At 40.7% G+C, this 22,827-nt stretch overlaps 4 protein-coding genes across 7 annotated transcripts in view; 3 read left to right on the top strand and 1 right to left on the bottom strand.

Annotated features, from left to right (window-relative positions):
• Positions 1-11,667, bottom strand: part of ANKRD27 (ankyrin repeat domain 27) — a 57,449-nt gene extending 45,782 nt beyond the window's left edge. The window contains exon 1 of one of the 3 annotated variants that reach the window (XM_054840630.1): positions 11,534-11,667. The gene's annotated coding sequence lies outside the window, so the exon portion shown is untranslated. The other 2 variants (XM_054840625.1, XM_054840631.1) reach the window with 2 other exon arrangements.
• On the top strand, positions 895-5,550 carry RGS9BP (regulator of G protein signaling 9 binding protein). Its single transcript, XM_054840637.1, has one exon. It carries the CDS (start codon positions 1,551-1,553, stop codon positions 2,262-2,264), a length of 714 nt encoding a protein of 237 aa, XP_054696612.1. The 5' UTR covers positions 895-1,550; the 3' UTR covers positions 2,265-5,550.
• Positions 11,668-11,792: 125 nt separating the features above from the next.
• Positions 11,793-16,507, top strand: NUDT19 (nudix hydrolase 19). The gene is made up of 3 exons (XM_054840636.1): positions 11,793-12,494; positions 13,921-14,128; positions 15,197-16,507. The coding sequence occupies exons 1-3, from the start codon at positions 11,793-11,795 to the stop codon at positions 15,421-15,423; spliced, it is 1,137 nt and encodes a 378-aa protein (XP_054696611.1). The 3' UTR covers positions 15,424-16,507.
• A 4,036-nt stretch (positions 16,508-20,543) lies between these two features.
• The window catches only part of TDRD12 (tudor domain containing 12), a 44,156-nt gene continuing 41,872 nt past the window's right edge, over positions 20,544-22,827 (top strand). For both annotated transcript variants that reach the window (XM_054840606.1, XM_054840605.1), the window contains exons 1-4: positions 20,544-20,595; positions 21,401-21,562; positions 21,873-22,009; positions 22,334-22,453. In XM_054840606.1, coding sequence (XP_054696581.1) covers positions 20,575-20,595; positions 21,401-21,562; positions 21,873-22,009; positions 22,334-22,453 — 440 coding nt within the window. In that variant the 5' untranslated portion in view covers positions 20,544-20,574. The remainder of the gene's footprint in view (positions 20,596-21,400; positions 21,563-21,872; positions 22,010-22,333; positions 22,454-22,827) is intronic.

Here is a 22,827-nt window from a genome sequence, read left to right as displayed (position 1 = left end):
AGCACATTCACAAAGCTAGTCCGTGAAGCATCATTCCTGCCAGTGAGGAACTAGTGTGTTTCCTGGACTTCCTGATGTACAATCACTTGACTTGAGCTAGCTGCAGACATTCTGGATTGCACACCAGCTCGTCCCACCGGCTGCCTTAACACCTCACGCAAGAAGTGAGGACAATAGGAGTTCTTTCCCCCAGCACTGCTCTGGAGTGCCTGTGACACTCCAGGACACCCACTGCACCATGAAGTCTGTTTGAGTCTGACAGCACTGAATTCAGATAAATAACCTACGTAGCCGGGGTTAAATGAAGTTCAACACCACATTAAACGTTTCTGCCGCCTTGCCCCAGGAAAGGAGCGGGATGGAAGGCAGGTTCCAGAGAGACCACGGGCCCCGACAAGTGCCACCTGTTCGTGCCCCGAACGGCACGGGAGCAAGCACCACCCGACCCCCGCCGCAGGCCCCCCGTCACCCCGCACGGGTTCGGCGGCTCCGTGCCACAGCCCCAGGCCGGGAGCAGGCCGCGGCCGAGGCCGGCAGAGCCCCCGCCCGCCGCACGGAGACCAGGCCGCAGCCGCGCCCTGCCCCCCTCCCTCCGCCACCGAGGGGCGGGAGGGCAACGCCGGGAGGGCACCGCCGGGACCACCCCGACGGCGGGGCGGCGGCTGCCTCACGGGCCAGGCGGCTCCCTCAGGCAGGCCCCGCAACCGCGCGCTCCCTTCGGCGCCGCGGGAAGCCGTCCTCCCGCCGAGCAGCGGGCCGGCGGCGCCCGAGGTGGGAGCGCTACTTACACCGACAACATTGTCTCCCTTCCTCCCCGGCCACAGAGAGCCGCTGGCAGCCCACCTCCCCCAAGCGCTCCGCGCCTCAACCAAGCCCTACCGGGATCCAGGGCGGGCCCGGCACGGCGGAGACGCCACACGAAGCCAATGGCCGGGGAGCGAGCGAGGAGCCGGGCAGCCGCCGCGGGGCCAGAGCCTGCGGAGGCGGGGCCTGCGAGGGCTTATAGGGCCGGGCCGCGCCCGGGAGACCGCGGGCGCTCCGCGCGCGGCGCCATGTGACTCTGCGCGCGCCCAGCTGGGACGAGTTAGAGGCGAGCGGCGGCCGGGGCCAGCCAGCTCCCGGGGCCAGCCAGCTCCCGGCTCTCCTTCTCCTGAGCTTTACACTTCGCGTATTTTTTTTCTCCTCCCTCCTCGGCGTTCGGCACTTTTCAAAAAGCGGCGCCCGATCGCTGGAAGCTCTGGCTGCCGTTCAGCGCGGTGCGGAATGAGCCGCCCCGGTTCTCCTGCACGGTGGCAGTAGCAGGCGGGGAGCGATGCTGCCTGCCCCCTGGGGACCCCCGCAGCCCGCCCGGGCTTCCAGAGGCGTCGGCGCCGCCTGAGCAGCCGGCGAGGACGCGAGGCGGGTAAGAGGGCGGACCCGAGGCTACCGCTTGCCATGTGTGCTGGTAGCGTCCGGCTTTGGCAGCTCCCTGGTCCCGGCACCGGGTAATCGGGGCGGAGCGGCAGCAGGGCAGAGCGGCGGGGACGCAGCCCCGCGCCGCCGCCGGGATCATGGTGAAGGAGGAATGCAAAGCGCTGCTGGACGCGCTCAACAAAGTGACCGCCTGCTACCGGCACATGGTGCTGACCATCGGCGGCACCTCGGACTCCCAGAACCTGCGGGAGGAGCTCAAGAAAACCCGGCAAAAAGCCCAGGAGCTAGCGGTGGCCAACAGGAACAAGCTCACCACGGTCCTGAAGGACAAAACCGTGAGTAAAGAAGATAAAGCCGAGTTCGAGAGGCTATGGGTGATTTTCTCCACGTGCCTAGAGATCCTGGAGATCGACATGAGGAGAGCCCTGGAGCTGGGCCACGAGTTCCCACTAAACGTCCCCAAAAAGCACCTGATCCAGACAGGCATGAGTGGGGGAACCTCTGGCGTGGCTGCCAGGGCGATGAGCGTCCAGAACATGAAATACGAGGCTGAGCACAATATAGACGTGGTGGATTTGAAAGACCTCGAGAACGAAATCAACCAGGTAGGAGAGATGATGTACGAGATGGAAATGAAGGTCAATGTCCCCCAGTGGACAGTAGAGGCTAAGCAAGACCCAGGGGCTGAACTAAAATCCACCATCAGCGTGGGCGCTTCTTCTATTGGCATGATCTCTGTGGAGGAAAATAAATCCTTCTGCGATATCAGCAAAATTCTAGCTGGGATTATTTTCTCCGCTGTGCTCATTATTGCTATTGTCCTGGCAGTGTGTGTGGTAAAACTCTCTTAGGGTGGTGCGGGCTCTGACAAGAGCGATCCCCCTCTGGTCTGTCCTGGGAGTGTTTCATGTCTCACCTTTAATTTCAAAACAGGTCACTTGGATGAGCTGAGAATTTAAACCTAGCACTTGAAAAAAACAAAGCAAAACTTTTGCCTCTCAATATCCTAGAACGCACGATTTGTTTCTTCTTGCTTTTTGAAGAAAAGGCATGCAAATCAGCCTGCAGAATAGGATGTCTGCATCTGCTGGACTTGTAACGGTTAACTCTGAAGTATCAGGGTATTATCACTACTGGCTATAACAGGGATTTGTCTGCTATTAATAGAGCACTATTCTCAGAAGCCTGTATTTTTTGTTCTTGAATAGACTCTGGTGTTTGCTGCTGGTCACTGTTTACAGTATTTGAGAGTAACACAAACCTGGAGGCTAACACAGGTGTTTTGTCCGACAAAGCAAATAGGATACTTTTTTTCCATCAAATACACAAAATATTCAGTGGAGTAAGAGGAGAAGGATGGACCCCAATAAAAGAATGTAAACAATCTATTTTAGATGTTAATGGCTAGGGAGAGGGGAAGTGTGGAGGAGGATGGAGAAAACAGAACGAGCAATGTTTCATACCAAATACTGTTTGTTGATTTAGACTGGATTGTACAGAACCCAGTTGCATGGGTTGGCACAGCATATGCGAATGACTAATGGCTTTCCAAATCCAGAGAGAAAAAAGGGAGAGCTGCATATTCAGAAAAATACTAGCAAGTCTCGTGGTTCTCATCCTCATTTACGACGATTTTGCCTTCCCCTACAGAAAGGCTGAGTATCTTGCCACTGGTTTAAATTTTTCTTTCTGTAGAAGCAAACAGTCTGCACTCCACAATTAACTATGAATCTACTCGCAGCAGAAGCAGTAATTTTTGAAAAGAAATTCTGGCAAACAGAAATGAAGTTGAGTTAAAGCAGACCTTTCTAATAATCCAAAAAGAGATCCCCTCTCATGTTGACAGGCAGGGAGTGATGCCTGTATATGTACAGTCACATTTCTGCAAGCTCCTGAATTCTTTGCAGAAATCCAGACAAAGCTAAAAATGTGTCTCAGTTTCATATCTCATTCATGTCTGATTAATCACTTGGGAAACAGGAAGCCTGCAGGATTGGTCCAATTTGATACACTGCAATTTTGGGAGGTAAATGCAAGAGTAGCATAAAACTTCCAACTGCTTCCTTGTAAAATTGTCAATGTTTAAATGTAAAATTGGGGCGACAGACACTAACTTTGCAGAGAAACTCTATAATGGCTTCTACAAGGACCTATGTATTTATTATGTAACTTACGGAAATGTCTTCTGTTACTGTGAACACACACTTTGTAGTGCCATAGGTGTATGAGGCACTCCTCAGGCAAATATAAAGACTCTGTCATACTGGGGGTTTAGTAAGTTAATATTCTTCTGCATTGATTATTATGGACACATTATGAAAAAGTAACAATTGGACAAGTTTTGTGAAGTTACTAGACAATAGTCTTCATGCTTCTTAAATAAAATTATGTTGAGAACACTCAAAACCAGCTAATATTTTTGAATTAAGAACTAAACATCCTTTGAAAAACTGCAGCAAACAGCTTATTCCTTAAAACTTAAGAGAACTGGATTTGGGGAGGAAAAGCGTGTGACAAATTTGAATCTGGTCACTTGTACATGAGAAAAAAATAATGTAGGTGAGGAAAAACGGTAAGTGGAGGCCTGAATTAAAGGCTATAGACTATCATTATGTTGAAGGATAACGTGAGTTCTGCACAATGATCCAGTCTAGCTCCATTCTTGTGGGAATTCACAGTTTTATAAGATGACTCCACATTCCTTTCTACTGTATTTCACTCATTCCATAGGATGTGTTTTATACGTAGTTAATCTAGGTTCGTAGAGATCCCTGGCAGCATTCTAACGAAGTCAAGCCTGTATTTATCGGTGCTACTGTTTCAGTCTGTCTAGACAAGGTGTAATTGCTGTGTGTTGATTTAAATTAGATTATCTCCTTCGCAATCATATTGAGTAAATATATTTATGGAAAATACAGCACAAGCTGCAAGTGAATGTACATATTTGGATTGCCACCACTAGTCACTAAGGATTTGTGGATATTTTCATTCTTTGCACTCTCCTTTTACTTAATTCACAGGAAGATGGATAAGAAGTCGGACTCTATTCTGTGCTTCTTGAAAACTCCATGTTCCTTTGGAAATCAGAGCATTTAACCACATGTTCTGAAAACCCAAGTAATGCAAGTCCATTTTCTGTTGGATAAGTAAATGGAACACCTACAGCATTCATTATCTTGTATCTTAGTATCCTGAAGTGGGTATACTGATTATCCACGGTTAGTTGCATAGAAGAATTTTTAAGAATAGGTAATCTCATCTTCAAAAGCAAGCCTCAGCGAGTTGATAAGTTTTCAGGCTATTGCATTTTTTGGAATTTGGATACAGGACTCAAAGAATTCGTATGAATAGCCTATAATTATGTAAGTCTTACTTCGTTATGAATATGCACGCAATTAGTATTTAAAGGACTGGACCTTGGAAAAATAATGTATTTTCAAATCTTAAGACAAATCTGGCTGCAGATTTATTCATCATTAGTTTGTTCCTAAAAATCTGTATCATCTTATACTTAGGCTATCTGAAATTAAAAGATTAAATAGAATTCTAACAGAGGATTGGCACCATCTAAATGGGTAATGTTCCTGCCATTAATCTCCCACACTTGATCCAAGTGTACACTCAATGTGACATAGTTCAGGCACAACAGCGCACAAAATTAAAGCAAGATGAAACTACCATTGCCCAAAAGGTCTACTGCTTCTTTTAAATTAAGAAATAAATAGATGTTGTAGATTTGCAGTCTTCATTTTTGTCCCCACTGGAATGCAACTGGAAGGAGACTGGAAATGCTATTTTTGTAAGTGAAAAATGCGAAGTCGAACTTCAAAATACTCAATATTTAAATAGCATGAGTAAAATGCAGATACTCTCATGCTAGTCAGTGAATGAGAATGTTACTGTGTTTTCAGTACAGAAGATGATCATTGCTTAATTTCAATGTTGTTCTACTTAAGTTCTTTTGTCTCTATTCACAGGATACATTCATTAAATTTGCTGTATACTAAAATCTTATTCCTGACTTGAATTACACTGATTTTGCCTGTGCATGGGTGGTATTTTCTACACTTTGAATAATTCAAACTTGTTACTGTCACTATTTATTTAACTTAAAATAAAGTATGTTCTTATAACTCACTGGTTGGCTTGCAGCAGTAATTAAAACCAAACAAAAATTGGAATATTAATACAGCTTGTCAGTAAGCTCTTCTAAACAAAAAGGTCTTATTTCAACCATAGGAATAAAAGTGACATGCTAAGGTCTCTCGTTACAATCTTCTTTACATAAATGCACCCTTCTCAGGCTCCCAAAGTTGAATATAGTGAATCAGCAGTCTGAAAAGTCAAGAAATCTCTGCCTGAGGAAACAGCTACAATAACATTTAGGATAACAGGGACAACGTTGCCTTCAGCACTGCTTGTTCAGTGTTGTTAAGTACCGAACCATTGGCTCAGGCAATTGAAAACTAGAGAACATCCTAGACTAGACTAACTTACTGGATCCTCACTGTGCTGCGATTCAAACTCTGCCCCCTTTCAGCCAGCAAAGCTTGCATTTACCTTAGCAAAAGATATACACAGCCTAAGGAGTGTGAAAATTGGTCCTGCAGTATTGATAGCAACGACTATCAACAGTCGTATCAAACTATCGGAACTGAGTCTGTTAAATGCAGCAATTTGTAATTTTGTTCCAGGACTTCCAGTCTACCAGCATAAAAACCCTCTACACCGTCTTTTAGTTTACTAACAAAATGAACACAGAATCGTAATTAAAGTGATTCTGCTTACGTTGCAAACAATGTAACACGAAACTTTAGCATTACAAACATGAAATAAAATTTGTTTTAAAATTCTTCATGTAAATATGAAAATATTTTTTACATGAATGCAATTATTTTAAAAGAGTAAAAGACTGATATCATTAGCTTTCAGATTAAAAATTAAACACGTGATTATTGTTTGTAGTCTGAAAAAATTGCTTATGGGCTTTCTTCTCTTATAAGGTTTGTAGCATTTCTGTATATTTTCCAGAAATACTTTATATTTAAGTGCTAATGGGACTCCTAGTCAACACATTTACCCTTCACAGATTTTCATTATGTAAAAAGTCATTCAGTAAGACCAGTGGATTACAGATCTCTAAGTGCTTTCTCTCAATACGATTATGGAAGTCTTTTAATGCAGGAAGAGATCTGGACAAAATAGAAGTCTACACGTGAGCAGCATTTGCTATGGTAAGCATACAATAACAGTGGGATTAGACAAGAATGTCTTTCATATAAAATTATCTGCATGTGTTGAGGGAAGGACAAGAAAAGGAAGGAGATGGATGTATGTAGTAAATACGTCTTCATCTTATGTTAGTTAACTATGCTTTTCGTTAAATATAACAGCATCACAATGTTAAACTATGGCTCCCCTATAAGAAGGTATCTTATAAGCAGTGGGACAAACGATATTAAAATATCCCGTGAAAGTGACTACCCATTCCCTAATTAATTCAATACAGAATAAGAGTAAAAATATTTTGATTTGCTACACGTTGATAGCAGTTTTACAAAAGACAACCCTTTTCTCTCTCTGTTTCACACTACAAGGGACTTTCTGTTGGAAGAAGGTGGTCCTAGAAGGCTGGATTCTGTCATCCATCCTGACAGCTTGCTGCTGCAGTACTGTGATGCAGTTGGAAATGTAGCTTAATCAGCTACCACTGATTAAACCTGTGGAAAGGTGAAAAGTCACATGGCACTTAACCAGCATGAAGGCTCTTCTGCATCTTCTCATACAGCCAAGCAGAAGCATTTCATGCTGAAAGCAATGTGACTAGAAGCCATATAGGCAAATACAAATAAAATTACAGCATCTCTGAAAATCTGTCACCCACAGAGGGTAGTTAGCAAAAGCAATTATGTTTATTGCTCAATTCCAGTAATTTTGTCAGAATATCTACTGTGGTTTTCCTAAGTGCCAGAAATTGATTTCTTGAGCCTCCAAAGGGCCGGGGGTGTGTGTGTGTTTGATTGAACTGAATGTTTTCTTTCATTTACACCGTATTGCATGACATTATTTATCATATACTTACTAATAACATCTCTACCAAATTAAACAAACTAACAAGTCCTCTAAAAGCTATTTCCAATTCCAGTGCACAGAAATGGAAGTCACAATCACAGTATAAATGTGTGGTCTGTTATTTTGGTCAGTTTTCCACTATGCATTAAAACAATCACTGAAGTCTATGATCAGTCTAGCCTGTCTCTTGCACACAAGTGTTCAAAGAACATACACAGTTGAACTCATTGATGTGTCACAGCATTAAGGAATTACATAGCCTAAAACATGACTTCAAAAATCACGGGGGTTTTGTAAACATCAGGTCGTACAGCCATGTATAATTGCCTTGAGAAAAAAAAAATATTTAAAAATTCAAAGGCAATTCCTTTGTATAATCTGGAAGAATCTATATATAAATAGCATGAACCTTGGGGAAAAACAAGTGAGAAAGGTGGAAGTGAGAAAAGACAACAAAAGAGAATATTTAACTATTTATACCATATAAAATGACTGAGGAGTACCAGACACACCAAACATGATACTCCCTTAGCAACTTAATCTAATATGCTAATTGCACGTGTAACTTTATATATAAATAGACATTTGAGTTCTGGGTCCTAGAGGGAGCGGTCTGAATCATTACTCATATAAGCCATCACCACTCAGTTTAGTGAGAAATTAGACGTGTGAAGACTATTCATGTAATTAAAAACTGCAGAATTAGAACCATAATTTCAGTTTGCATAAGACATATAATCCATTATGCGTCTGTTGGAAGTAGAATGTTTCCAGTTGTTAATACTATCTGTAACCTAGTTTTCTGATCTGCTTTGATTTGTGGGAATATTGTTTTGTATGAAGGTAGCTATATTTTTTATTTTTCTTTTTAGTCCATCTATATAATGATGCTGTAATCATAAACCTGCATTTCCTAGATTTGACATTTATTTAAATTTCAGACACAATACTTGGAAAACTATATAATGAATCATCTATTTACTTTTTATATTATTTGTCTGCCTCTTCATTGATATTATATAAGCTAAACAATCTAAAAGCTTTAGAATGTAATTTTGAAATAAGCCACTTTAAGAAGTGGTAAACATCGTCAGTGAAATCTCTTAATTTTTTGATACTTGAGGTTGTAACAATTTGTTCGATATAGTAGACACTACATCTGCATGGGGACAAAGCTTCTACTAGATGTATATAAATTAAACCAAGAACTGACTTAGTGTAATCATCTCCAACTCACAGGATAGCATGTAAACCAAATTAAATTGTGAAATAATGGCAAACTTTGTTTTTCATCTGAAATTAATTACAGTGATGTGATCTGCACTGATCTCTACACGCAAAATACTTTATGCAATGACGCAACAAAAAGGAATGAAGTCATTCTATTGCTAAGTATTCTAATCACACACAAAAAGCCCAGAAAGCTAATTTTACAATCATTTCTATATATCTAGTGACCTGAATCTTTTTCTTTCAACAATGTTGAAAATTAATGTTTTCTTTTTCTCATAAGCAGTAACTGAAGTGGAGAGAAAAACACTGAAGTAACCTCCACATTGCTGAAATATGACCCCACAAAGAATTATTATCAGTGGAATAATCTTATGGTGTTTCATTTAACATAACTTTTGCATCACTTCAAAAGGGTTTATTTATACAGCACAATCTGTTTTTGAAAACAAACTGAAATACAAAAGTATTTGGGGTCCATTAGGTTAACAATCGTATGTTCTGACACACAAGAAGCATGAAAGGCAGTCAAATTCTTAATTTTTTAGCAAAAATTCTTTTTTTAAAATCATTTAATCTGGTGGGGACTTCTGATTGATTCTTTCTGAAATCACTTGTAATGCTATACAAATTTTAAGTACAAGTTAAATGAGCTATCTCCAGCAAGTTAGCTATAGCTTTGAGAGAGCAGATACATGCACACTCACAGCACACAGCTTTTGCCTTTCTTAGTAGGAAACCAGAAGGGGATAAAACATCCCTTTGCACCCTTGATCTTTGCTCATAGATTTTCTGAATATCAGAAACACTCACTGGCATAGAGAATAATATTTGCCTTAATTTGTGCTTGGCTGTCTTTAGTCCCAAAGGACTGCTTCAGATGCTGAGAACAGTCATGAACAATGCTGTAACGACACAACTAGCTGTCTACCAACAGTCCTGCTATTCTGTATGTGTCTGAGGTTGGAAACAGCAGCGTATATGCCAGCCATACATTCAATTTCCACTCCCCATGCAAGAACGCCTATGAAATTAGATCTGCTAAATTTAATGCCGTGGATACCAGTGAAACCAGAGGAATTGTTTTCCAGGATATCCCTGCTCTACATACTAACACTTGTGAGACTTTAGACTGCACTAGGTAAAAGAAAATACAAAAACATTCCATTTAGAAACTTAAGATAACAATATAATCTGCACTATTCTCTATTATCAGCTTTTCCTAAAGATGCTCTGAAATAGTGTTGCAGGATATAAGACATTACATTTTTGGCACAGTAAGACAGTTTTGTATATGTGCTGATGTTACAACTGTTTTGAAAATGATGCTGTTCGTTATTGGTACATGAGTACTTTCTACTAAAAATGCCATTATGGACCCTAAATCTTTTTGATCAGCCATCAAGCTCATTGGATGTTAAATCTTGAAAAACCTCAGTAGTTTATTAATATTTCATCAGTAAAGCAGCTTTTAGCCAAAGCACATTCCTAACAAGATGTATACTTCACACAGTAAAATAGATAACTGTACTAAGAGTGCCAAAGGCAAACAAATACAAGGCGAACATCATGATTTTAGGTTCAAAATGCCTTCTACTAGGGAACAGTCCACATTAGTGGACCTTATGCTTCCCTTGCCTGAGGTGGTAATCACTGATGAGCAATAATGAGTAAATTAGTATGAAAAAGGAGGCTACAGTTACAAGATGTCCCGATTTCCTTGTATATTTGGTCACGAGGAAGGAGAGGGAGACTTGCACATTGTGCGGCTGTATCACAGCTGGTGTTCTGCCTGTTTTAGTGTAATCAGTTGGCTGGCTGACCTTTTCTCTGCCCACTGCAGCCCAGCATCAGGAGGAACTTACGGCCCAGCTGTGTTCGTGTAGACCTTGACTGAATTTTTGCTTTTGTCAACTGACATATTTCAGCATCCCACTGATTTAATTGCCTCTAAACGTAATTTTGGTTATGGTGAGCCACATCTCACAGGCATGAAGCACACACTCAAATAGAAAATAAAATGAAGAAGTTGTCAGAGGCATGTGCAGGTATGTGGGTATTTGCCAAATGGAATCCAGCAGAAAAATAATTATGAATAGAGGAGGATTCTCCATGTTACATGAAAATAACATTCTTACAAAATTTCTCAACCTGCGTCATCAGCTTTCTTCTGCTTAAACACCTTACAAATTCAAAAAAACCAATATATGATTAAATTGAAGAATCAAAATCAAATGTTAAATTAACAAAATAAAATGTTTCCTGAAGTAAAACGTCTGCTCAAGGGACTTTTTCAAGGTTTTGCTATCCTGCCTGAATATATCTTTTTTTCAGGTGACAAGGTACGTAAAAGCCTCAAAACAGAAGATGTCTATAATAAAAATTAATTAAAATTCTACACTCCTCCTCTTTGAAACCTACTAGAACAAATTCAAACAACTTGGAGCATTACATGTTTAATTAAAGACCTAAAATTATTTTTGTTATCAACATGCCTTAATGTGGAATTGAGATAAGGAGATTTCTCTGAGGCCAGCTGGCAGGTCAGCAGCAGTATTACGATTACAAATCGGCGTCCTTGGTTCCTGACCCTGTGCTGATTCCTGGGGCTGTAACTACAATCCCTTCAGCAGTACTCGGGAAGACGCTGGGGTCCGAGGTAGCTATTCAAGGTTTACATCTTGTCACACTGTAAATATACTCAGTGCTATGAAACCTCAGAAGTGCAAACTACTCCATAGTTTCTCAAGTAAATTGAAAGCCATTCGCCCTGTGCCTGTATTTCCTCAAGCTTTTGCCCTCTGAGGACACTACTTACCGGCTTAAGGCTGACCGGGACTGAGGCATTACTGACTGTTTCTGACAGGCCTCCATCCCACCACGTCTCTGGGCGGGCCAAGCGTTCACCCGGCGGAGGTGCCCGCTGACCGCCGCCACGGCCGGGGCCCGCCGGGCTCCCTCCCGGCCGCCGCCTGCGGCTGCAGTGGCTCCTCCGGGAACCCAGGCGGCGGTGGCGCCCGAGAGGTCCCGCACCGCTATCGCGGCCACGGCCGCCGCCGCCTCCTCCACCCCTCAAGATGAACTCGCAGCTGCGGCACTGGAAAGAAGCGGCGACGCTGCTGCTGGCGGCGGGCACGCCGGCGCGGTTGCCGCGCTCCCCGCTCGGCCCCTTTGATTATGAGCTGCTGCTGCTCCAGCGGAGCTCCCGCAGTGGCTTCATGCCCAGCGCCCACGTCTTCCCGGGGGGCCTGGTGGAGGCGGCGGATTTTTCCGCCGACTGGCTGGGGCTGCTGCCCGCCGCGCCTCAGTGCGGGCTCGGCCTCGTGAAGCCGCCGCCTCTCGGCAGCAGCCGGGCCCCGCTCTTCGCTACCGACCGGGAGCGGCTGGGCTCGCCGCTGCCGGGGGAAGTCGCCTTCCGCATCTGCGCTATCAGGGAAACTTTCGAGGAGGCGGGAATCTTGCTGCTGGTGCCGGGGCGCGGGCCGGCGGCAGGCAGCGGCCCGGCCCCCCCGCTGTCAGCGGAGCGCTTGCCCCCCGCCGCAGAGCTGAGCGAGTGGCGGTGCCGGGTGCAGGAGGACCCGGCCTGCTTCTTGCAGCTGTGCCGGCACCTGGACTGCGTCCCCAATATTTGGGCGCTGCAGGAGTGGAGCAACTGGCTGACCCCCGTGGGGAGGGCTGGTCGCGGCGGCCGACGCTACGACACGGCTTTCTACCTGTGCTGCCTGGAGAAGCGGCCGCCCCACACCTCGCAGGACGACCAAGAGGTGACAGCCTTCCTGGTAAGAGCATGCCACGCCGCACGGCCCGGCCGTGCGAGCATCCCGATGGCAACAAGGAGGAGGGACCCTGCTTCTGCCCCATCCAGCCCTCCTCTTCAGCGCCCCGGCCTCAGGGAAACCACCGAGCCTCTGGCCTGTTTCCAGTACAGTCTAGGGAAAAAGGCGATTACATAGTCACCCAAATGTCTAGCTCTCTCCCCGTCCTGATAACGCTCCCTTAAAGCGTGAGAAAAGGGGAGGTGTCATCCTCACGGTAATCCCCTCCCTTGTACATCGCTCCTTCCAATCAACAACTGCCACTGCCCCTGCCATCAAGCGTGCAGCTGTAACTGCTGGCAGAAGAGTGTGTTTCTGGAAGGTCATTTTACTGAAGTTTTATGACATAGGATGCGTGTCACCTCGGATCATTTTCACCATGACAGTCATCCCTTTTTATACATTCATTATCAGTGGAGTATTGCTGTTGCACCCTTACCATTCAGTATGCTTGGAGAGATCATGGGGTATGTACAGTGTGTTCCACAGCTGCAAGAACTGCTAGTAATTGTCTTTTGTAGTTACTTGGAAGATTAAGTTACATACAAACTTGTTGAAATAGTGAATGATTAAAAGCATTTTTGGAGCTATATTAACTTTTATTTTTAATGGGGGGAAGAATTAAAAAACTTCATGAAGAAACTTCTTAAAGACAGCTCAGGGTCAGGTACATTTGGGTCTAAGTTTTTCTAGAATTCTGAAAAGTTTGAAAGCAAATTAGAAGTCAAGAAACCAGACAGTTCAGTAAAAGTTTACCTAACAATTTTAGTCTAATGTTTCTATATTTATTTTTTTAACAGATATTGCTACGGAAATTTAAATGTACCTGAGATCTTATCTTCAAAACAGTTTGTGTTTGTTATAATTGTGTTAATAACAGCATAAATCTACTGCAAATGTTTATGCACACATTTATATTCTCAATTTCACCATGTGAGATGAAACAAAGATTACTAATAGTTTAAACATGCAGAACACTAAGCATGAATAGCTGGGTGTTCATGCTCCAAAAACAATGTGTACCGGAAGTAGATGTTTAGATACTTTTAATTCTTGAAGCATCAGTAGGAACCTCTTAACTGAGTTCACATTAAGGTTTTCTATTGGTTTCAGCAGATTTTTAGTCAGGCCCCTAAAAGCAGTCTCCATTTTAATTTCCAAACTTCACATGTGTAAATATTTTTTCCTATAAGTATTTTCTTATGTTTTCAATTTTAAATTTTTTTTTGTTATTTTGATATAGTTTATACATGGGTTTTATTATGTTCAGAAGATGTGGACTGTTGCAAGTTTTTTCTGTAAAGACTTCCTTGCTAATGGCTTTTAAAGTTACTGATACTTTCCATCTGCTGATGAAACTATTATTTCAAGGCTTGTTCTCATCTTACAGTGGTCATCACCTCCTGAAGCCATTGAATGCTTTAAATCTGAAGAAATATGGTTTCCTCCACCTCAGTTCTATGAATTGTGTAGGCTGTGCAACTTCTCATCACTCCATGAGTTACACAAGTTCAGCTCTGATCGAGCTCTAGAGGGATGTGAACGTTGGATGCCTGTGATGTTAACTGCTTCAGATGGCTACATTCAGCTATTGCCAGGTAAGTAAACAGATGAAGGTTCTTTTAAATATTTAAAAGCTTGGGAATTAATACATACTCAAGCTACATGACAAACCCATCTATAACTCTAAGGAAAATATTCTTTTAAGTCAAGTTACTGCACACTTTTTCTACTGTTTGGCTCCCTTTGATACAGTTGATAATGGCTACTGTCAGAGACAAGTTATTCAGACAGACAGCAGAGTTATTTCTGTAGTTACCCATAATCTCATTGTCCCATATGGCTGCCATTTATGTTTAGTTATGAAGAAATTCTAGCATTTCAACTTTTTAATCTGAAGGATGTATTAAAACTCCTCTTATTTAGTCCTTTACAGTAGGAATTCTCATTTACTATAGTTTGTCTTTGTAATGGCAAGTGGATCAAGCACAGCTGCAGTATCAGTCTTCACAACTGCAGTGATAGGGCAGCAATCATTTCCCTTCTACCCTTTCCTACTTAAAACTCTCTCATTCTATCACGATGTACATTATTGCCTTCTCCTTAAGAAAAGTTGCATCTACAACTTATTTTCTGCTTCTTTCGTTTGCTTTTCATTATGCTTTCTCCTGTCTTTTTGGTCACAGTCAACCTCTAGAATTTCTGTATTTGTAATATATTAGCACTCTTGCACAAGAATAGCGTGCATTTATATGGCAAAACAGAGTTTTCTTCAACAAAACAGAAGAAGTAACAGCTTCTATTCTTAGTCCTACTGTAGCCTATCTTTATACACTTGGAAAACAATTTGTCTTGCCCTCCACCTATTATATAAAACTCCTATCTGACCAGGCTGCGATTATAGCATATTAGTATTATCAGGAACAGTGGAACACTCAAATCAACGCCTCAGATGTTTACTGCAGCATCGCCAACAGATACTTCAGAAATTTATGGCTGTATCTTTAAATCTGAAAGTGTTTAGAGGCATTTTACTTTTGCATTGTAAAATACATTTCCATCGAGTTTTGTGTCCTGATGAATATTCAAAAAGTGCTAGTGTCACTCAATCAAGACTGAAAAATAAGGTAGGCAATATATAACTAAAACTTTTTTCCTACCCCCAGGAGATGAGTTATATCCAGAAGATCCAGATTATACAGGAGAAAAGAAAATAATCATGTCAACAGATAAGAGGGTTGAAGATCTCATGAAAGAGGGTAGTATATTTCACAGGATAGTAATAAAAACCATCAACAATCTTGCTGTCTATGTTAATATTCAAGCAAAATATAAACATATGAATCCATTGATGATAAACTCTGATTGTTCAGATTTCAATAGCAGATTATAATATCCAATTAGTTTAAAGCCAGGCTATTTTTAATTACATATATATTCACTGTGAGTTTGGTCCTTTCTAACCATTGCAAAATAGTCAGGAAAATATTCCTTTGTCTTGCCAAAGCATTTTCTGTGTGTGGTTTGAGAGTTATACATACCTAATTCTTTAAGCCTTTCAAACAAAAGTTATGCCAGTTACAATGTTTAGAGGCTACTGAAAATTTAACATAACCATCAACTTAATTTTTAACTTAAATGTGATTTGATGGTAATTATACCAAGCCATTACCACCTTGTTCTGCTTACATACTAATTGCAGAATATACTGCAACACTGGTCTGTGGGTCACACAGGTCCTTTCCTCACTGAAAACTGAAGTATATATTATGCTAAGTATACATTAGGTTCAGAAAAAGTATGTTTCGAGTTGAAGAATTCTTTTACTATGCTTCCGAAAGTTACCCATTAGACAACTGTAACATGTGTCTAGGAATGAATGAAATCTCCCATTGCATACCTGCTGACATCTCCCAGTCTATTCTCTTTCATTTTGGGGAAAATAAGTATATATACATTTATTAGCTAAAATTAACTTTTAAAAAAATTATTATGAAGTTAATGATTCTATGTGATATACCTAAATTCTTTCTACTAATGGTAATCTATTCAATACTTTACAATTTTCAAAGGTAGAGATAATTTAGACAAACCAAGTCATCTATCAGATTGAGTGCATTCTCAGCTTTCTTTTTATTCAAGGTAATTTTTATCTTCAAGTTGTTAGCAATTTAGAAAATAGAAATGTTATTTAGCTCCAAAGAGATACCAACAACTTTGGGGAATAACATACTACCTTGGAAATACCCACTTCCATATTTCAACATCCCATATTTTGCTTCTCAGCTACTTTACTAAATATCTGAGATTCAAGAACTTCAGAGGAAAGACTGCTGCTTGCTTTTTTATTTTGGATTTTTGGTTGGTTGGTTTTGTCTTTCTTGTGGAATAAGTGGAACAGTGATATAAGTTGTTCTTTATCTGGAAAAAGAATGAATGATGACTTGAGATTAGCCAGTAAAGTTGTTCAGAAAACTTTGTTTCAGCTTTTGTTCTTTATTTCAATTAAAATCTTCTGCAATATTTTCATTAAATTCAATTTGTTTGTAGCATTCATTTGGACTGGAAAAAATGTCTCTTCTCTCTGAATACAGTCAGACTGTTCTTGGTTTTGCAGCTCTTGTTGAAATTTGTATACCTCTGCTAAACATGGATCATGTGAAGCAGTATATTATGTATACTGTACATTATGCAGTATAGTGTCTCCTTCAGAATGTTATGGCTAACTTCTGAACATGAAGACAACACGAAAATTAAAATGGAGGGCCAAGGAAGCAAAGAAAGTAGCCATTATTGCTGTCTTACATGATTTTTAGCTTTTTGAGATTAACACTGGTCACTGTAGTACACTAGGAAGACAAGTACGAAGAGCATGTTTATGATCATATTTGTGGTTTCTATAGTAACAAGTATCTTGGCTTCAAAATGATTCATTCATAATGAGCAAAATAAGTCATCTGAGTAATTGCTAGACAGTTTTACAAGTTACAATGAGCAGATACACAAATGTAACAAGATACAGCATTGATAAAGATGTTGTATTGGTTGGGGTCTTTTCAACTTCTGTGTAGAACCAAGATTCCTTATTTTGAGCTGGTGGACAGTAATGCAAGAGATTAAGATTATTCTATCAGCCCAGGAAAGGGGGACAGAGGAACACTTGAAAAACTATTTCTATTTAATTGTTGTTATGTAGCAACAGTGGTAAACTATTCTGTTCCTGCCTCCTGACAGAGGCTCAAAAAAATACCCTATCTGTGATAATTAGTAATAGAATCATAGAATAGTTTGGGAAGGAAGAGACCTTTCAAAGAACAGCTAACCCAACACACCTGACATGGCAGGGACATCTTTCACTACATCAGATTGCTCAAAGCCTTGTCCAACATGACCTTGAACACTTCCAGTAATCAGACATCTGCAGCTTCTCTGGCAACCTGTTCCAGTATCTTCCCAGCCTCACCATGAAAAGTTTCTTCCATATATCCAATCTAGATCTACTCTCAGTTTTAAACCATAATTCCTTGTGCAGTCACTACAGGCCCTGGTAAAAAGTCTCTATCTTTCTGATAAGCCCCCCTTTAAGTATTGAAAGGGAACAATAAGGTTCTTTCTTCTTCAGGCAAAACAACCGCAATGCTCTCATCATTTCTTCACAAGAGAGGTGCTCCAGTCCTCCGATCATCTTTGTAGCCCTAATATAAGTTTTATTCTAATATAACTTTTGCTGTTTATCAAAAGCAGTTACTTCAATACTATATCCCTATCTTAAGTGAACAGTCTGTCTCTCCATCTTTGATTGTCTTCTATACCAACAAAAGCAAAATGGTCCAGTAGGGGGAGCTTGAAGGCCAAAGGAGAAAGAATAACAAAAAATAACAAAAAAAGCAAGCATAAATGGCTTAGAATATACATAAATACCTTTTAATAGTATATTAAAAATAATGATTTTTGAAGCTGTAGTTTCAAAATACTGAGCCACTCTTAAGTGCAGGCTTCTGCCCAAAGAGGTGGGCTTTATTTACCAGCTGCACATTTCATCGCCTTTTCTTGGGCTGGCACCTTGTCTATGCAGTCTTGTGCAAATTTAAGTCAGGCCTGGAACTTTGTTGTCCTTTTTATTCAGACTTTTAGGAAAAAAAAAAAAAGTGATTTAAAAAAAGAAAAAAGTAGCTGCTTTACCACAGAGCTTGAGATACAAGAGTGAACATTTTCTTTAAGCCCTAAATGCTACAGAAGGTTTACAATACCTGTCTTCTATTGTGGTTATATATACTTAAGTAGCATAGAGCACCTGGCACTTCCTTATTGGAGTTCAGCTTTTTCACCATGTGCCTAATTTTATCCACTTTTCAAGAATATCCTCCACTTCAGAATTTTCAGCCTCTGAGAAGCAGGTGTGCTGCAGAAGGCCCAGCTGTTACTGCCTCATGATGTGGGATACCACCCTGCCTCGGGAAGACACTGCCACATAAACAACCTCAGCCCACCACCTTCCAGCTGCAGCACTGCATTCTTGCCCAGCGCCTTCCCTCCTCAGCCTGAGGCACCACCAGCACTGCACAGCGAATCTTGCCCCTCCGAGCCCAGGGCAAGAACAGCAGAAAGGCAAAGCTTTCACTTAAGACTCGTTTGCCACAACAATACACTTAAAGAGTCGAGAATGCACCATTACAGGGCTCTGATCCCACTCCGACGACGCGCTTTCTCACCTCCGCCAGCTACCCGACATTTCCTCAGCGAACTACAGCACATGCGCAGCAAGCAAAGCACAGATCCCTGAAGGCGCACACGCGCAATTGTAGTCTACGGCCTGCGTACGCATGCGCACTGGGCGGCACGGCGCTTGCGCAGTGGGGGTGATTTTGGAGGCGGGCAGGCTGCCTGTTTCTGGAAGTTTCTGGAGGAAGCAGCGAGGATTTTGCGTAGGGCTGTATTTGGCCAGGTATGGCTGTGGTGATGTCGGTGGTATAAGGTTAGTAGGTTTATCTTTATGAGGAAGAGTGTGGGGCTAAGGTGGAGTGTGAGGAAAGTGGGGGGGGGAGAGGGGAGGGAATAAAGCAAAACACATTGTTACTTAACAGTCTTTCACCTTTTACTGTGCTCTTTTTTGTGCTGTGCCTGTTGGGTGTGGGGGTTTTTAGATGGAGTAAGGCTGACTACAGGGAGGGAGGCTGGGAGAGTGAGTTGGTTGGGTTTTCTCTGGCAGCGTTTGTACCAGACTTGTGTTGTTGGAGTGGCATCCTTCTGTGGTGTTTCATAAGGTAGTGGTTTGGGGTGAGGGGTTTAGTGATCTCTTGCATCTTTACAAGGCTAATGTCATTGCTTTTGGGTATGGGTTTTGAGCAAACATTTGTGTTCTTACTTAGTTGTTAATGACAAAGTGGGTATGTTGTTGTTAAGAGGCTAGCTCTCCTAATATATTCTTATGTGGGTGTGTTTTATCCTTGATACTTTGATAGGTCGTTTATTGGTTTTGCACCTCTCAAACTGAGAGAACAGGAGAGATTATTCATGCCTGTCATATGTTATTCCTTAAATAAAATTGTGTATCTTTAAGCATCTATGGTGGTACTATGTATCTCATGTTATAGTATATTATAGTGCAGTGTTAGAGACTTATGTAATCTGGATGTGTTTGTGTCATATGGTAGTAGGTAAAGCTTCTAAAATAGTTTCAGCTGTTTCATTGTAGTGTCAAACTGAGCATAATTAGCACCATCTCTTAGCAAAGCCTGTTGCTAGTTATGACCATAGCATAGCTGTATTGCCTCTTATTTTGTGCTGACTTGTTCAACGCTAGCTTTGGAAGTGTAAGATGGAAGTCCTGACTTTCCTCTCCTGAAACATTTTATTATGTATCTACTTCCAGTGTAAATTCTTTTAAGTGGTAAACTAGACTCTGTAGTGTTACAATGATGTGCTGGTTTGTGCCAGAATGAAATAAAATTACTTTACTCTGTAGGTAGTTTATTATTCCATTGTAATTCCTAGGTATGATATGTATTATTGCAGATGAATGTAATGTGAAATACTGGTAAAAATCTGTTACGTTAAAATTGTTTGTTAAGGTTGGGGCTCTCTTGTGGTAGGTTTTGTTGGGTTTTTTTAAATTATGTAAGCATTTCCCTGTGGTGTTTCTGTCCATTTGGTCATGTAGACAGATAGCAGCAGCCTTTGTCTTCAATCAGTCCATTTATGTTGGCCTTTGAATGTAAATAAGCAGCTATATACTCTATGTAAGTTGAGGATAACAGGTGTGTTTTGGTGTATTAAAAATTGATGTATGTAAATAAGCGTGAATGGCAAATTTTAATTAGACTTCAACATACTGCCTTATTAAGAAGGCTGGTCTGAACCCTTTGAAACATGTAAATCCATTGCCTTGCCTAATACTCCTGAGACAATTAGCAAAAATCTATAGACTTGTTTTAGGTGTATGTTCTTTAGATATGCTTCAAAACAAATGATGGCTTTAAAAATGGTCAATCAAATGTTTGTTGTTCTTTTACAGGAGTGTTGAGGAAGATTCTAGCTGAGAAACATGGAAGTCTTGGTATTAGAGGTATGCTGGCATTTTGTAAAGTCTAAAAGATTACTGATTGTTTATTTCAATGCAACTCTCTGAAACTGATTTACAAATAAGATGATGCCTCTGTATTTCCATTCAGCAGCACTTTCTTACATGTGTAGGGTCATACATGGATTATATACATTTTATAATTTTTTTTACTTTACCTGTTCAGCTGTTTTTATATCAACCAATGAGTTTTCTCACTTTTACCCTTACCAATTCTCTCAATTATCCCACTGCAGGGGAGTGAGGAAGCAGCTGTGTAGTGTTTAGCTGCCTACTGGGATTAACCCACAATGGGGGACCCAGATCAGCTGAAAGACTGGGATATAAGGATTTACAAAGGCTTACCCACTTTTAAATAAACTGTTGTGTAGACTCTCTGAGCATGAAGAAAAGCCCATTGATGGGATTTGCTGTGTGTTTGGGGTTTTTTATACATAGTTCTTGAGGACATTATGGAAGTAAAAAGCCTTATGTCTTTGCACTTTACTCTCTGGTTTAGCCACCATTTTAGACAATGCTACTACCTTTTAGACTATGCGTGGCATTAATTGCAGTGCTAAAGAGACTTGCAGGCTGTGAAGTCATTTAATGAACTTAATGGTCTGAAGTTGAAAGATGTTTTGCTTGTTAACATTCTGTATGCTAAGTATCAGTCACCATAGTTTTTAAGGTGTTTCATTAAAGACTTTAAGTTTTATTTTTATATTTGCTGCTCAGATGTTCTTAAAAACATCCTATCGTTTAACGGGAACTAATAATATTTGTTATTGTCATCTACCCCTTGCCCCAGATTGAAGATCCAGGTTGCTTTTGGGTTACTATGAAAGGATGTGGGCCTTACATAGTTGATGAAATAGAATATGAAAACCTGAATGCCGAAATGAATCGATTCTATGACAAATCTTCTAAAGATGTGGATGAAGTAAAACCACTAACAGTAGAAGAAGGCCAGGTAAAATCATTGCTATGTTGTGCAGATAGAGAGAAATGACCTGTTATGTGCATTGGTTTGGGGGTAAAGTATCCACGATACGCATTAATCTTTATTTTTAATATTGCTATGTAGAAAAGTAGATAATGGCATCTATATAGGTTGTATCTTCTTATCTGTAAACTTAGTAACTACATAAGCTGCAATGCCTGCATTTTAAAAAGAAGACTGAGGGCTGTATAATAAATACTATGTTCTTGCTTCTAAAAAAAACTTTGAGTGTAATTCGCTCCATTTATAAGAACCTGCTGTCTTGTTCTTTCTTTTTCAGATTTGTGTAGTTTTCAGTGAGGAACTGAAATGCTGGTGTAGAGCAGTTATTAAGTCAATTATGTACTGTACAGATCATTATAAAGCAGAATGTTTTCTCGTGGATTATGCAAAATATATTTTTGTTAAATCAAAGGAGTAAGTGTATGTTTTTTTGACACTGTCACTGAAATGTGTTTGTTAGTTAATGGATACAAATACTACTAATATTTATTTAGATTGATAGTGGCAAGGCAATTGAGGTGTGGGTTGCGTCCACAAGAAGCTGCTAGCCATATGATAAGCCCTTGCAAGTGTGGATGTAAACCAGTTCTATTATAGGTTTTGGGTTTTAAAAAATTTGAAATTGAAATAATGGCAGTTTGTTATGACTGAAATGTATGATTGCCAGTTAACATTATTTCTATTTACTTTCCTCCCTTATTAAGTGCAAATTGAGATTATTTTTGCTTTGGTTTTAAGCATTAGAGTTGCACTGGAAGCATTTATGCAGATCCCATATAGAGCAAAAAAGTGTAGACTGTATCGCACAAAGCCAGTGACATTACGTATCGACTTTTGTGAAGATACTGCAAAAATAGTGTAAGTACAGTTTAATAAATGTATTCTATTCATAAATTTCTTCAGTGTAAAGTTTTTGCAGAATTTTTTTTAGAAGAGATGATGTTTCAAGAAGAACATAGGAAATCAGATTTGGAAAACTTTCTGTTTCAGAGGAGCAGTTCTTAATGGAGCTGCTTTCTTAATGATTCTTCCTTGATAATTTGAGTTTTATTATTCACCTGTTTGAATCTTTTGATATTTATTTTAAAACCTTTGGAAGTTCAGACAAGTTTCTGCCAGTTCTTGCCCTTTGTTTATCATCCTAGAGCTGTTTCGTGGTTCCTAGCATATGAACTTCTTTACCGATCTGTCCTTATGTAATGTTTCTCACAGATGTGCATCTTACTCCTGAT

The sequence above is a fragment of the Grus americana genome, chromosome 13, assembly GCF_028858705.1.
Source record: "Grus americana isolate bGruAme1 chromosome 13, bGruAme1.mat, whole genome shotgun sequence".
Lineage (NCBI taxonomy): Eukaryota > Metazoa > Chordata > Aves > Gruiformes > Gruidae > Grus > Grus americana.
The sequence above is the reverse complement of the archived record's forward strand: the minus strand, read 5'-3'. Positions and strand labels throughout refer to the sequence as shown.